The following is a 13,336-nucleotide window of genomic DNA, read 5'->3' as shown; positions in this document are numbered from 1 at the left end:
TCTCCCTTCTCCTCCTTCAGGTCACCACCCCTCCTTACAAATGCAGAGTGGAAAAGCCACTGGAATTCATCAGAGGAGGTAGGCTTGAATCCTAGCTCTTCCACTCAATAGTGGACAAGTCACTTCAATTCTCCAGGTCTCAGTTTCTTCATCTGCAAAACCAGTGGATTGGATCTGATGATCTCCAATATCCTTTCCAGCTCTGAATCCATGATCCTATTATCCCTTCCCTCCCACTGTCCTTTCCCTTTGTCACTATTTGTCATCCTCCTCTTTCCACTCCCCCTCATCTACTATCTCTCTCACAAATGCCTACCTTGCTCGTCAGTCACTTCCTCTCCCACACTGCCTCTTTCCTACTATCTCTTTCCTACCCACCACCACAACTATCCCCTCTGTCACTCTCTCTTGGAACTCATATACACACATTGTGCTTTCTCCTTTGGCACTGTCTGTCTCCTCCCCATCCCCATTACTGTCCCTCCCTCCCTACCCCTAAGCCCCAGTGGTTTGTGGTCTTGCCATGTGAGCTATAAATCTGTCCAACACAGTTCATCATAAACAAAGAAGCAAATGTGAAATTGTAAGCTCGGGGACTCTGGCCCCAGGTCTTTACCTGGCTGCCTTTCTCCGGAGATACTGGCAAGGTCAAAGCAAGGAGAGGGAAGAGGAGGGATAGACGTGAGATGAAAAAGTTTGTGTGTGTCAAAATTACAAAGATGGGCAGAGAATGATTGTGACAGGGCTCAGATTTGGGGAAGCACAACCACCCTGACACAGAGTAGATTCCCCAAAGGGGGCTTCTTCTTTTTTGGAGCGGGGGAAGGCAGGGCAATTGGGGTTAAGTGACTTGCCCATGGTCACACAGCTAGCAAGTGTGTCAAGTGTCTGAGGTCACATTTGAACTCAGGTCCTCCTGACTCCAGGGCCGGTTCTCTCCTCACTTCGCCACCTAGCTGTCCCAGGGGCCCTCTTCTAAGGGAGAAAATGAGACACAAGAAACTCCCTAATAAAATGTAATGTCCTTGAAGTCAGGGATTATTTCATTTTTGTGTTTGTGTCTGTAGTACCTAGCACAATGCCTGGCACATAGCAGGTGTTTGATCAATACTTGTTGGTTGATTGATTGATTGGTTGAATTGAATAAATGTAAAAGAAATTGCCAAGGCTCCAAAATCTTTAATGCTCTTTGGAGAAAAAAGGAAGGGAAGGAAGAGGAAAGAAATGAAGAAGGGAGGGAAGAAGGCTACAAGGCAGGAAAGCAAGCAGGCAGATAGGGAAGAAGAGAGGGAGGAAGGGAAGGAAATGAAAATAGAAAAGAGAGGAGAGAGGGGAGAGGAGGGGAGGAAGGCAGGAAGGAAGGCAGGCAGGAAGGAAGGCAGGAAGGAAGGAGGGAGGGAAAGAGGAAGGAGGGAGGGAAGAAGGAAGGAAGGAAGGAAGGATGGAGGGAAGAAGGAAGGAAGGAGGGAAGGAAGGAAGATACTACAAAGTGACTTTAAAATTCTTTCTAACTCGAAGATTCCAGAACTTTAGCACTAGACAGAATGTGTCAGATCGAATCCCACGTGTATTCACAAGACCTATGTTCAATGATTAGACAGGAATAAACTAAACAGCAGATATTAAAACCCTTCCACAGACAGAGTGTGATTCATCACATATGTATCGCTTTCTTCTTCTTCCAGGAGTAGTTTCTCTATGGGCAGATTATTGATTGCCCTCCTTGTATCTTCCAGGTCCTGAGGTACTGGCTCTGGGATGGAGATGGGGAGTGGTACAAACTGTGGCCCAGGCAGTGTAGGGGCTGGGGGCTGGTACTGCAGGGTAGAAGTGGGCAGAGCTGAAATGGGCTGAGGCCATGAGAAGTAAGTCAGAGGTGCTTGGTGCTCTGTCCCCTCCAACTGAGGCCCACCTGTTGGTGTGGCATTCCTGGTCTGTGGGAAGAATGAGAAAGCACAGGGCAGAGGGTCAGTTACATTGTGAGGGAAGTCTCTACCTGTCTCGCTTTCTGAGTGGGCTTTTTCTTCATCCCAGACCTTTTCTGATCTCTTACCCATGGGGTTCCATGTAGGCCCCTATGATATCCCCAGGAATCCACCAAGGGCAAAGTTATAATCTTTGGTCATCCTCCCTTCTGTTCCTCATGTATATGCCTACATGAACAGGCACATGCATGCACGCCCATCCACACACACATTGTCCACAATTATCAGAGCCCCCTAGGCATAAGCTCATTTTCTAAAACATACCTTCACTCAAAACCTACCTGTTCCATGCCCTGTTCCTTCATGTCCCTGATATCTGCTAGGTGACAGCTAATGTCATACCCTGTGTATGTAGCATAATGACCACTCATGAATAATACATTATCCCCTTTCTGGTCACATGTACAAGATAATAGGGACCTTCTGAAGATACAGTGCCCTAACCCCAAGGGGTGACTCTAATAATAAGAATTACAGGCACCATGGCAAGCTGATGAGACCCTACTTTGGCATCTTGTGGAAGCTTTCAAATCCCATCACCTAGATATCTACCTATTTTGCCTATATACAGGACTGCCTCTGGTCCCATCACCACAGAAGCCAGATTTCCTGAGCTTTATCTAATAGAAAATACAGATATATTCCACTCCTGTCTACATCAGCAATACAGAAATGATGAACCTCTCAAAGTGAATATTCTGGGTCAAGAACATGAGCTATTTCTGGGTATACTGAAATTAATAAAAATGATAATAATGGTTAGCATTTATTTGATGCCTACTGTCTGCCAGGTACTATGCTAAGCACTTTACAAATACCATCTCGTATGATCTTCACAATGAAGGCAAGTAAAGTGGGACTTTTTGTTGTTTTTTGTTTTGGAGTGCTTCTCAGCATTAAGGCAATCAAGTGCCTTGGAGTCTTGCCTTTGTTTCAATCAAGAGTCTTTGATGACCTGCTTAAGTCACTGGAAGGCTTAGGTCACATGGGTTCAAGTAGCATGGCTGTGATACCCTCTGACCCTGAAGAAGTGTATATATACTCTGAGTCAGCATTTTGCTTGGGGCTCACTCACTGGAAGAGGATTGTATGATTTGAACAGATGAGACTCTGAGTAGCCGTTGGAGCCCCCCAGCTTTGAAAAAAATATGTTGTGCTTTTCTCTCTGGTAACTATGTATGTAACGCCTTGGTCAGACAGGTAGAAGTCTGTCTGTTGATTTGTGCTATTTTTCTCTGTTTATATAATTTCTGCTTGTAATTTCTGTTTGTATTCTCTCTGAAGTTCAGGGGGCAGATTTTCCCCCTGGACCAAGTGGATGATATATGTATCTTTAATTAAAGTAAGATTGTTAACCCCTTAAAGTTGCTTTCCTTATAAAAGCAGATCAAAGAACCTGTACTAGCAGCCCTGCTGTGTGCTAGTGCTATTAGCCTTACACAGCCACAGTATCAGCAAGCAGCACTGTTGTTACAAGATGCTAGGAAGCAGGTGCTATTGTTATCCTCATTTTATAATTGAGTAAACTGAGGCAAACAGAGGTTAAGTAACTTGCCCAGGGTCATACAGCTAGTAAGTGTCTAAAGCCAGGTTTGAACTTGGATTCTTCCTAATTTCAGGTCTAGTGCTCTAGTCACCTAGCTGCCTCAGGGATATAAAAATTTGACTCAACTTGGCTATGCACCCTGAGCTCTGATAGGGCTAAATAAGACTGGGAGAAGTCTGTGGTGTAGTTTAAAAAAAAGAGTAACATATCTGATATCAGACCTGAGTTCAAATCTTAGCTTTTGCACTTAATAGCTATGTAACAATGGATAAGTCACAACTTCCTTGAACTCATAAAACGAAGATAATAATGCTTGTACTACCTACCTCACAGAGCTGCTATAAAAAGAATTTGTAAAGTGCTTTATAATATGAGTCATTCTTGTTGGATAGAGCACCACGCCTAGAGTCAGGGGACCCGAATTCAAATCCAGCCTCAGACACTTACTAGCTGTGGGTCCATGGGCAAATCACTTAACCTTTGCTTACTTCAGTTTCCTCAACCGTAAAATGAGAATCATAATATGACCTACCTCCCGAGTTATTACGAGGATCAAATGAGATAATGTTTGTAAAATATTGGGCAAAACTTAAAGCATTGTATAACTGCATTATTATTATTTTTGCTGTTATTGTTGTTACTAAAGGCAACCAGGAGTCTAACCCAATCATTTGTCCCTTCCCCAGATGAAGGCACCATGCTGAGAAAGAGGGGAAATGCCTTTGGGCTCTGAAAAGAGAGATGCAAGGGTGTCCCGAGGTCTCTCCAAAGACTAGAGGTGAGAGAGGCTACAAGTCGGATTATTCTGGAGTTAGTTTTAAGATCTGGGGATCTTAGTGGACCCTGTACAGGCTCGCTATGAGTCGACAGTGTGATGTGGCAGCTGAAAAAGCTGATGCCACCTTAGGCTGCATTAAGACCATTGTACCTAAGACTAGAGAAACGATAGTTCCCCTGCATTCTTTGCCCTGGTCAGACCACACCTGGAACATTGGATCCATTTCTTGAAGCCACATTTTAGAAAGGACAGTGATAAGCTGGAGGGTGCCCATGACCATTGTGGCATAATCAGGATAGTGAAGGATCTTAAGAGCTTTCCATTAAAAGAACTAGGGATGTTGAACCTGGAAAAAACAAGGTTTTGGGAGGACAAAATGGCTGCCTTCAAGTATCTGAAGACTGTTCTGCCAGAGAAGCAATAGGTAGAAGATATAAAGGGGAAAATTTGGATTTTGATATAAAGAAAAGCTTCCTTATAATTGGAATTATTCCAAAGTGGAATCATAGGATCATAAAATCATATATTAAAGTTGGGAGAGACCTTTGAGATCACTGAGTCCAACCCTACCAACTGGTAGAAACTTGCCTCTCACTAAAAGTTTTCAACCAAAAGTTATACAACCACTGGTCTTATACACTATGAGAGGGATCCTTGTTCAGATACAGGTTGGACTAAAATCATGGGTTCTTAGACTGGAGTCTGTGAACTTGTTTCATTAATATTTTGATTCTGATTCAACACAATCTCTTTTCTCATTCTATGTATTTTGTTTCATGCATTGAAAAACATAATTCCAAGAAAGGGGTGTGGGCTTTACCAGACTGCCAAAGGAGTCTATGACACAAAAAAAGTTAAGAGTACCCAGCCTATGTGGACTCTGAGCTCCCATCCAATTTGGAGATTCCATGATTCACACTGGGGAAAGGGGTGATGGCACACAGAAGGTAGGGCATATGGCCATATTACCCACTAGTCCTGTGTAGAGGGCTAATAAAAATGCTTTCAAATGTTTCATTGCATCTTCCCATGCCCATTGCCTAGACTCCATGCTACTAAACAGATCAGGAGCAATGTTGGTTCATGTTGTACCCTAATTGAAATGGCTCAAACACCACCCCTCCCCCACAAACACACACATCTCTCCTTGTTCAAATCCTACTCTCCTTTCAAGGCTCAGCTCAAATTCCACTTCATTCAAAGAGTTTTTTCCCTGCCCCACCCCCAAAGTCAGCAATGCTTTCTAAACTCCCCTAACCTCTTTACACTTCATATATCTCATATATTTATAATACACTACTTTTCACTATAGTTATTTGGGTATAATTCTTCATCAAAGAACAGTGAATAGAACATTGGGCTTGGAGTCAGTAAGATCTGGATTCAAATACTCAGTAATCTGAGTTCTAATTCTTGCTAGCTGTGTGGCCCTGGGTAAGTCATTTAACACCTATATGTTTCAGACAACTCTCTGAGAAATCAAAGCGACACTTCCATTGGTTCTGGAAAGACTCAATGTACCGATGACAGAACTTACAATACCCCAGACAAAAGCTCTTCCCTAATCCCTACTTTCTTATATTTATTGTCTCCCCATTAGCATGTGACTCAGTGGAAAGAGTACTGGGCCTGGAGTCAGGAAGACCAGAGTTCAAATCCAGCCTCAGACACTTACTAGCTGGGCAACCTGGGCAAGTCACTTAAGCTCTGTTTGCCTCAGTTTCCTCATCTGTAAAATGGGGATAATAATAGCACCTACCTCCCAGGGTTGTTGTGAATATCAAAAGAGACAATAATTGTAAAGCAGTTGGCACAGTGCCTGGCACGTAGTAGGCACCACATCAATATTAGCTATTATTATTAGTATGTACAAATACAAACACCTAAGTGAGACAGTCCCCGCCATGGAGACGGAGGATTTCTCAATGGCAGGAACTGGGTCACTTTAGCGCTGTGCCTGACACACCATAAGTATTTAATGAGCTATTTCATTCGTTCACTGCCTAAACTTATCTGCTCACTTTGAAGAAATCCCAGAGCCTTCAAATTTTTCTGTATTTGTGCGTGTATATACATAGTTATGTGTATTTATTTACTGTCTGGGCTCAGCAAAGGACTGTATTATACTGGAGACTAGACCTAGGTATTGAGAGGCTCAATACCAGAAGGAAGGATAGGAAAAAAAGTAATTATTGAAGCACCTACTATGTGCCAGCCACTGTTAAGCACTTAATGAATATTATCTCATTTTATCCTCACATCAACATTGCGAGGTAAATTCTATTATTATTCACATTTGACAGTTTAGGAAACTGAGGCAAACAGAAGTTAAGTAACTTGCCCAGGGTCACACAGCTAGTAAGCATCCGAGGGCAGATTTGAACTCAGGTCTTCCTGACTCGAGGCCCAGTGCTCTGCCTCAGCCGGCAGTTTTCTAGGTGATGCTGTGTCTTTTTTTTTTTCAGCCATAGCAATTCACAAAGACTATCTACCAATGCAGAGAGCAAACAATTGAATTTTTTACTGAAGGAATAAAAAAACCACCCCAATAAAATCCTGGATTTTTTTGAAGCATTAAAGTATCTTTCCAGGATTATACCCTCCTTGAGGGCAATGATCATGTCTTAGATATCTTTACATCTCCCCCATCATGTATTCCATAGTATCTTGCACCTGGTAGGGGATTAATAAATGTTGTTGCCTGAATGAATAAATGAATGAATGAATGAATGATACCTAACATTTAAACAACACTTTAAGGTTTGCGAGGCATTTTACATATACTATCTTATTTGATCCTTACAACAATGCTGTGAGGGAGGCCATATCATCACCATTTTACCGGTGAAAACAGCAATAAAGTGATTTGTCCAAGGTCACAAAGCTAGGCAGGATTTGAACTCTGGTCCAATGTTTTACCATATATCTATGCCACTTCACTGCCTCAAATGAAAGAATAAATAGTAATAACTAGAATTTGTATAGCATTTTAAGGTTCACAAAACATTTGATAAATTTTATTTTATTGATCCTCACAACCCTAGGAGGTAGGTCTTATCATCATTCTCATTTTACAGATAAGGAAACTGAGGGAGACAAAAATTAAGTGAGTTGCCCAGGGTCAGACAACTAGTTAATGTGTGAGCACAGATTTTAACTCAAGTCTTCCTGACTTCAGATCCAATACTCTAACCATTGCCCACCTAGTTGGCTCTGAATGAATAAATGAATTCCCTGATCACTGCCACCAAATCATTTAGAGTTAGGCACAGAAATAGGAGAAGTTACTGAATCCTGGGTCCCCTAGAAGTATCCGGTGTCAGTAGACTGGAAAAGAAGGATAGAACTTGGCATTTCACCCCAAACAGAATGACAATTAGTATCAATACTGAGTTCAAATGTTACATTATCAAGACTGATGTGCACTCTGGAATTAAATGTATACAGGGAGCCAAGGAGATTCAGGCTAAAGAAGCAAAAGAAGAAACCTTTTTGTCAATTGGTGTCATTAGGAATTCCCAAGGAAGACAACTGAATATCCTTCAGTTTGGGGACAATAGTTTGGGAACAGACTGGTGGAAACATACCGTGAAGTTGGTGATGAGTGGCTGGGAGGCATACGTCAGCACCGATGAGGGTCCAACCACTGTGTAGCTGGGGCACACAGGCTGAACGTACATATCAGTAGAGTAAGGGCAGCTGACACCTTCATGTGACATGTACTCAGGGTAGGGTGTCCACGGTGTCAGGGGCTGCAGGGTGGCAGGAGCAGGCTGGGAGAGCCAGCCTGTGCACAGGGCGCCTTCTTCTGTCACCGTGGATGCAGGGACCTCCATATCCAGGCAGGATGGTCCTGAAGGGAAAGAATCATTGAATTTAGAGCTTATTTTACAGATGAGTAAACTGATGACTAGAGAGATGAAGTGATTTGCCCAAGGTAATATAGTTGATAACAGAACCGAAGACAAAAAAATTCAGGTCTCTGTACTCCAAGTACACTTTCACCCAAGGGTAAATAGTAGGTGAGGCATCAGGGATGAGTCAAGTAGGGTCATAGGCCTCAGAAACTATCTAGCCTGACCCCTTTGTTTAAGACATAAGAGAACTAACAGCCACAAGACTTGTCCAATGTCACAGAGACGAAATTTGAACCCAGATCCTCAGACTCTAAAGCCAGAATTCATTCCATTATTCCATATCTTCTTACTGAGAGGCCAGAACCAGATAGAAGTAACAAAAAGAACTTACCCATTGTGGCATAGGTTGCAAGGGGTTGATGGGGCAACACCACCTAGAGAGAAGAAATGACCAGATTGAAGATTCCTTTAGAGTCTGAGTGGCTCCCAATCTTAGCTGGTCCTCTCAAAGGCCACGAAGCATCCCTGATTGTTTTCTCCTCCATTTAATTAAATTCAAACCCACTTAGTGTAAAATATTGCAATTGACCAATGGAAATAAAAAGGTATTAATAAAGTGGTCCTTGTCTTCATGGGGAAAATGTAATGAAACCCCCAAGGAGTATGCCAATAATAAACATAAGCTCCCTAAACTGAGAATTCCTGACCTACCCTGAATGATGAGCCTCTTGGCACAGGTTCATGCACCATTCTGGAGTAATCCCAAAGGAAACTTCCCACCCTGCAGAGCAATGCCCCCAGTGTTGGTTCCACCTCATCTAATCCCATTCCTTGCAACGAATGGTATCCTCACCGTGGTTGCTGCCACTGTGAGCCCGCTGCTGGCAAGGCCACGCTTCCTCCTCAGCAGTTCTTTCACTGGCTCCTTCACACGGACACCTTGGTAAGGTCGGGGTGGCGCCGGTGCCTGCTCAGGAGCAGATGCTGCAAAGTACAATTTCATTCCACGCTTATTGCCCGTTCCCTTACAATTTCTTCTCCCAGGTAAAGTTCCCTCTTACTTTAGGGACTGTTTCTTCTCCCCTCAAGTATTTAAAGTTCTGGGTCCAAGAGGACAAGTTGGATGATTCTCCCTAAACTACCACATTCATCATGTTACTCCCTTGACACTAAACCTTAGCTATCTCCTTATTGCCTTCAGGATAAAGTTCAGACACCTACATTTCTCATTCAAAGGCCTTAGCAAGCTGGCCTTGATCTCTTTTCCTAATCTTATTTCCTTCCATTTCAGCCAAGCTCTTCCAACGGTCTCCTGGAACATAGGCAGTGTGGTCTCTCCTCTTTGCCTTTAGCAATCCCATTTCCCCTTCCTGAAATGCCCTTCCTTCTCTTTTAACACCTATCCAAACTCTAGCTTTGCTTAGAGGTAAGACATTTTCCAACCTTTAGAATCCTGTAGTACTTACTGCCTTTATTTGGAGCTTATCATAAACTGCTTTATATCATTGGCTATTATTGAGAATTCTTGTTTCTTGTCATCATCATCATAGCTAGCATTTATAAAGCACTCTAAGATTTACAAAGTGCTTTACAATATGCTAACTAATCGGATCCTCATAGCAACTCTGAGGTGAATGCTATCCTTCCCATTTTACAAATGAGGAAACCAAGGCAGACAAATTAAGTGACTTGCCTAGGATCATCTGAGGCAAGATTTGAACTCAAGTCTTCCTGATTTCCTGACTCCCAGGCTTTTGTAATAATATAGGAAAGAGGTGATAGAGGCCTGAATTATGGTAGAAGCCATATGAATGGAAAGAGAAGAGATATGAGAATAGTTGAAGATACAGAATCCACAAGACTTTAACTTACTGGATATGGGGGTGAGGGAAGATGACCATGAGGTTGTGAACCTGAGTAACTGGAAAGGATGGCAGTGGCCTCAGCAGAAAGAGGGAAATTGGGAGGGGGGATGGGTTTGAGGAGAAAAAAAGAGATGAAATTTCCATTTGGGGCATGTTGAGTTTCAGAAACCCATACAACATCCGGTTTGAAATACCCAACAGACAATTGGAGCTAGAACTCAGGAGAGTGACTATGGCTAGTCATAAAAATCTAGAAGTCATTAAACCTCTAGTTACTAGAGTCTGGTAGGTCATGATCACCAAACGAGGGTGCAGAGCAGGAGTTCTTAGTCTTTTTTTGTCATGGACTCCATTGTCAGTCTCATGAAGCCTATGGACCCCTTTTCAGAATAATGCTTTTAATGCACAAAATAAAATATATAAGATTGCTAAGGAAACCAATTGTATTGAAATATAGTTATCTATAAACAGATGTTTTAAAGTTTACAGGTCCTAAGCTAAGAGCCCCTTACATAGAGAAAGAAAAAAAATGGAGAGCAGAATAAAACCTTGGTAGACAACTATGGTAAAAGGGTAGGCTATGGAAGATAAACCAGTAAAAGAGAAAGTCAAAGAGACAGGAGGGGAACCAGGAAAAAACTATACTGGGGAAACACAGGAAGGAGAATGAAGGTAGTCAGTAGAGTCAAATTCTGAGGTGTCCAGGAAAAGGAAGAATGAAAGCAGTTCATTGGACTTTGCAATGTAAGACAGCTGTTTGTAGGAGCACTGGCTATGAAAAAGGGAGGACTGATAGAAGATTGAGTGGATGGCAGAGTCAAGTGGAGGTTTTTGTGGATGGCAGCGGCCTAGGTCTGTTTGTAGGTAGCAGGGAAAAAGCCAGTAGAGACAGAAAGATTGGAGACTAGAGAGAGTTTGAGGAGGCAAGCTTCTGGAGGAGATGGGATAGGATGGGATCCAGGAACAGCAGAGGAGGACTGCCCTTCACAAGGAGTAATCTCTTTGTCAGAGAATGGAGCAAAGGAGAACAGAATGGGAGATGATGTTGTGTGGGTTTGATGTATCAAATAGAAGAGAATATGGGGTTCGTGATGGCTGGCCTGTATTTTCTGGATAAAGTAGGAGGTGAGGCTCTCTGGTGCAAGAGGTGAAAGGGACAATATAAGAGGCTGGAGAAGAAAAGGATTAGAACAGCTGCTGGGTCAGGGAGGGAGTAGTATAAAATGAATTCAATTAGGAAAGAAGTGATGATGGCCCAGTTGACATTAGGTAATATTCACTTGAGTGGATCTAGTCTGCACTTGTGTGTCATTTCCTCAAGAACTATCCAGAGTAGGAGTACAGAAGATGAATGGATGGGCCCATTAAACCAGGGTTTGGGTTTGGCAAGGCTTGAGTGGTCATTGAACAAGATGTCTTGAGGTAGGAAAGCTAGCTACTTCTTCAATCGTTAGATGAATGGAGCTTGTAGCGATGCCCCTGAGCATGAACCTCGTACCTAGGAAACTTTCTAGCCTATTCCATCCCACAGCAAAGCTGGGGACTTCAAGAGGTAGCTGTTGTCAAATAATAGTAATACTCTCCCAAAGGTGGGGAACCTGAGGCCTCAGGGCCACATGTGGCCCTTTAGGTCCTCAAGTGCAGCCCTTCAACTGAGTCTAAACTTCACAGAACAAATCCACTTTACAAAAAGCCTTAAGGCCACAGCTTCCCCACCCCTGTATCAGTTTCCCACTTGTCTTGACCATGTGAGCTGACAACAATGGGAAGGTGTGCTCTGTGGAACAGGGGAGCAGGCCCGTAGTTTGGTTCAGCCCACCGTGTATCAGCCCAGAGTTTTTCCAGGAAGGTCCTGCTATCACTTATAGATATGGGTGACCCAGGCTTTGCATCAAAGGCCAGGAAGTGTGGCTATCTATTAAGCCTGCCAGATCCTTCAGTTTAGTCCCTTGGCTGGACTTTGTTCTGTAAATATCTAACTGATAAAATTCCACTCTTGGGTCTTTGAGCACTGCCATTGCAAAGGGTGAGGATTAGGATTAGGGTACCAATAGGCCATTCACCTGAAAGTGAGAGGTACCTACAACCTGAGCTCACTGAAGTAGCTGCTCCCCCTCAGCCTTGGAGCTGGTGCCGAGGCCCCTGATGTTGGGCAGATCCCTCAAGAATGCCTCTGGCCATCTGTCCAGTTAACCTACCTCCTGGAACCAAGGTACTCCTGCACATACCACCCTCACCCTCATCTTCCCCTCAACCCCAACGAGTTTTATTTCCCCTACACTGGCAACCAGAAGGAAGGGGACAGGAGCACTTCTCTCTGGAGTCTGTCCTCCCAGAGCAAGAAATGTTTCACTGAGGAGCTCTGGAAGGAGGGTCTGAGGATCTAGTCCCACAATCTGTCCATTTAGGTTCTAAGCATAGTGAAAATTAAGAAGTTGCTCCATGGGGGATGAAAGGATTAGATAAAGCTTTAACCAAAGCAAATGCTTGCCTCTTCTACCTCAATTCCAACTCAAAGCAGAATGCAACGTGCTTTCAGTCATATATACACATATATATACATATATATATATACACACATACATACATATACACAGACATACATACATACATTTTATATATGTGTGTGTGTGTGTATAGTTCAAGAATCATGAGATTTCCCCCAAAAGAAACAGATCATAGCTATTTTGACCCTAATTTGCATAGCTAGTTCTGAGGAATACCATGGAAAAACTCATCAGATTGCCCTTCTGGCCACATGACATCAAACACAAACTCTACCCTAAACTTCTTCGAGAATCTCACCGGTCAATGCTTTCTGTTGCTTTCCAATCAATATGAGGAGGCTAGTGAGTGGAGCTGCCCTCCAGTGTTTGCATTCCCATGGAACTCATGTCAACAGGTGTCACATGACCTCAACATGCCACAACTTCTCTACCACCCTCATTACTCCAGGTGGTGGAAAGTCCAGGGCTGGGTCTCGATAATGGAGATGACTCCCAGTTGCTACAGGCAGACATGCTCCGAGTAACTATTTGAGGAGCTGCTTCTAACCGGCTGCCACTGTCTGCCTCAGAGCCTATGAGGAAACCGTGTGGTATCCTGGAGATCAAATCAAGTCAAGCCAGCAAGCATTAATTCAGTACCTACTATGTGCCGGGCACTGTGCTAAGCACCAGGGACAGAGAGAAAGGTTAAAGCCTGTCCTTGCTCCCAAGGAGTTCACAGTCTAATAAGAAAGATGTCACAAACAAAAACTATGTGTGAACAAGATAAATACAAGATAAATTGGTGATAACCAACAG

General features: G+C 43.2%; 1 protein-coding gene across 1 annotated transcript in view; it reads right to left on the bottom strand.

Annotated features, from left to right (window-relative positions):
* Window positions 1-890: 890 nt before the first annotated feature.
* POU2AF1 (POU class 2 homeobox associating factor 1) overlaps window positions 891-13,336 on the bottom strand; it is a 33,287-nt gene continuing 20,841 nt past the window's right edge. The window contains exons 2-5 of the mRNA XM_036745433.1: window positions 9,020-9,150; window positions 8,558-8,600; window positions 7,897-8,162; window positions 891-1,934 (exon numbers count right to left, since the gene is read on the bottom strand). Of these exons, the coding sequence (XP_036601328.1) occupies window positions 1,623-1,934; window positions 7,897-8,162; window positions 8,558-8,600; window positions 9,020-9,150 (752 nt within the window). The 3' untranslated portion in view covers window positions 891-1,622. The remainder of the gene's footprint in view (window positions 1,935-7,896; window positions 8,163-8,557; window positions 8,601-9,019; window positions 9,151-13,336) is intronic.

Source organism: Trichosurus vulpecula, chromosome 2, assembly GCF_011100635.1.
Source record: "Trichosurus vulpecula isolate mTriVul1 chromosome 2, mTriVul1.pri, whole genome shotgun sequence".
Taxonomy (NCBI): Eukaryota; Metazoa; Chordata; class Mammalia; order Diprotodontia; family Phalangeridae; genus Trichosurus; species Trichosurus vulpecula.
The sequence above is the reverse complement of the archived record's forward strand: the minus strand, read 5'-3'. Positions and strand labels throughout refer to the sequence as shown.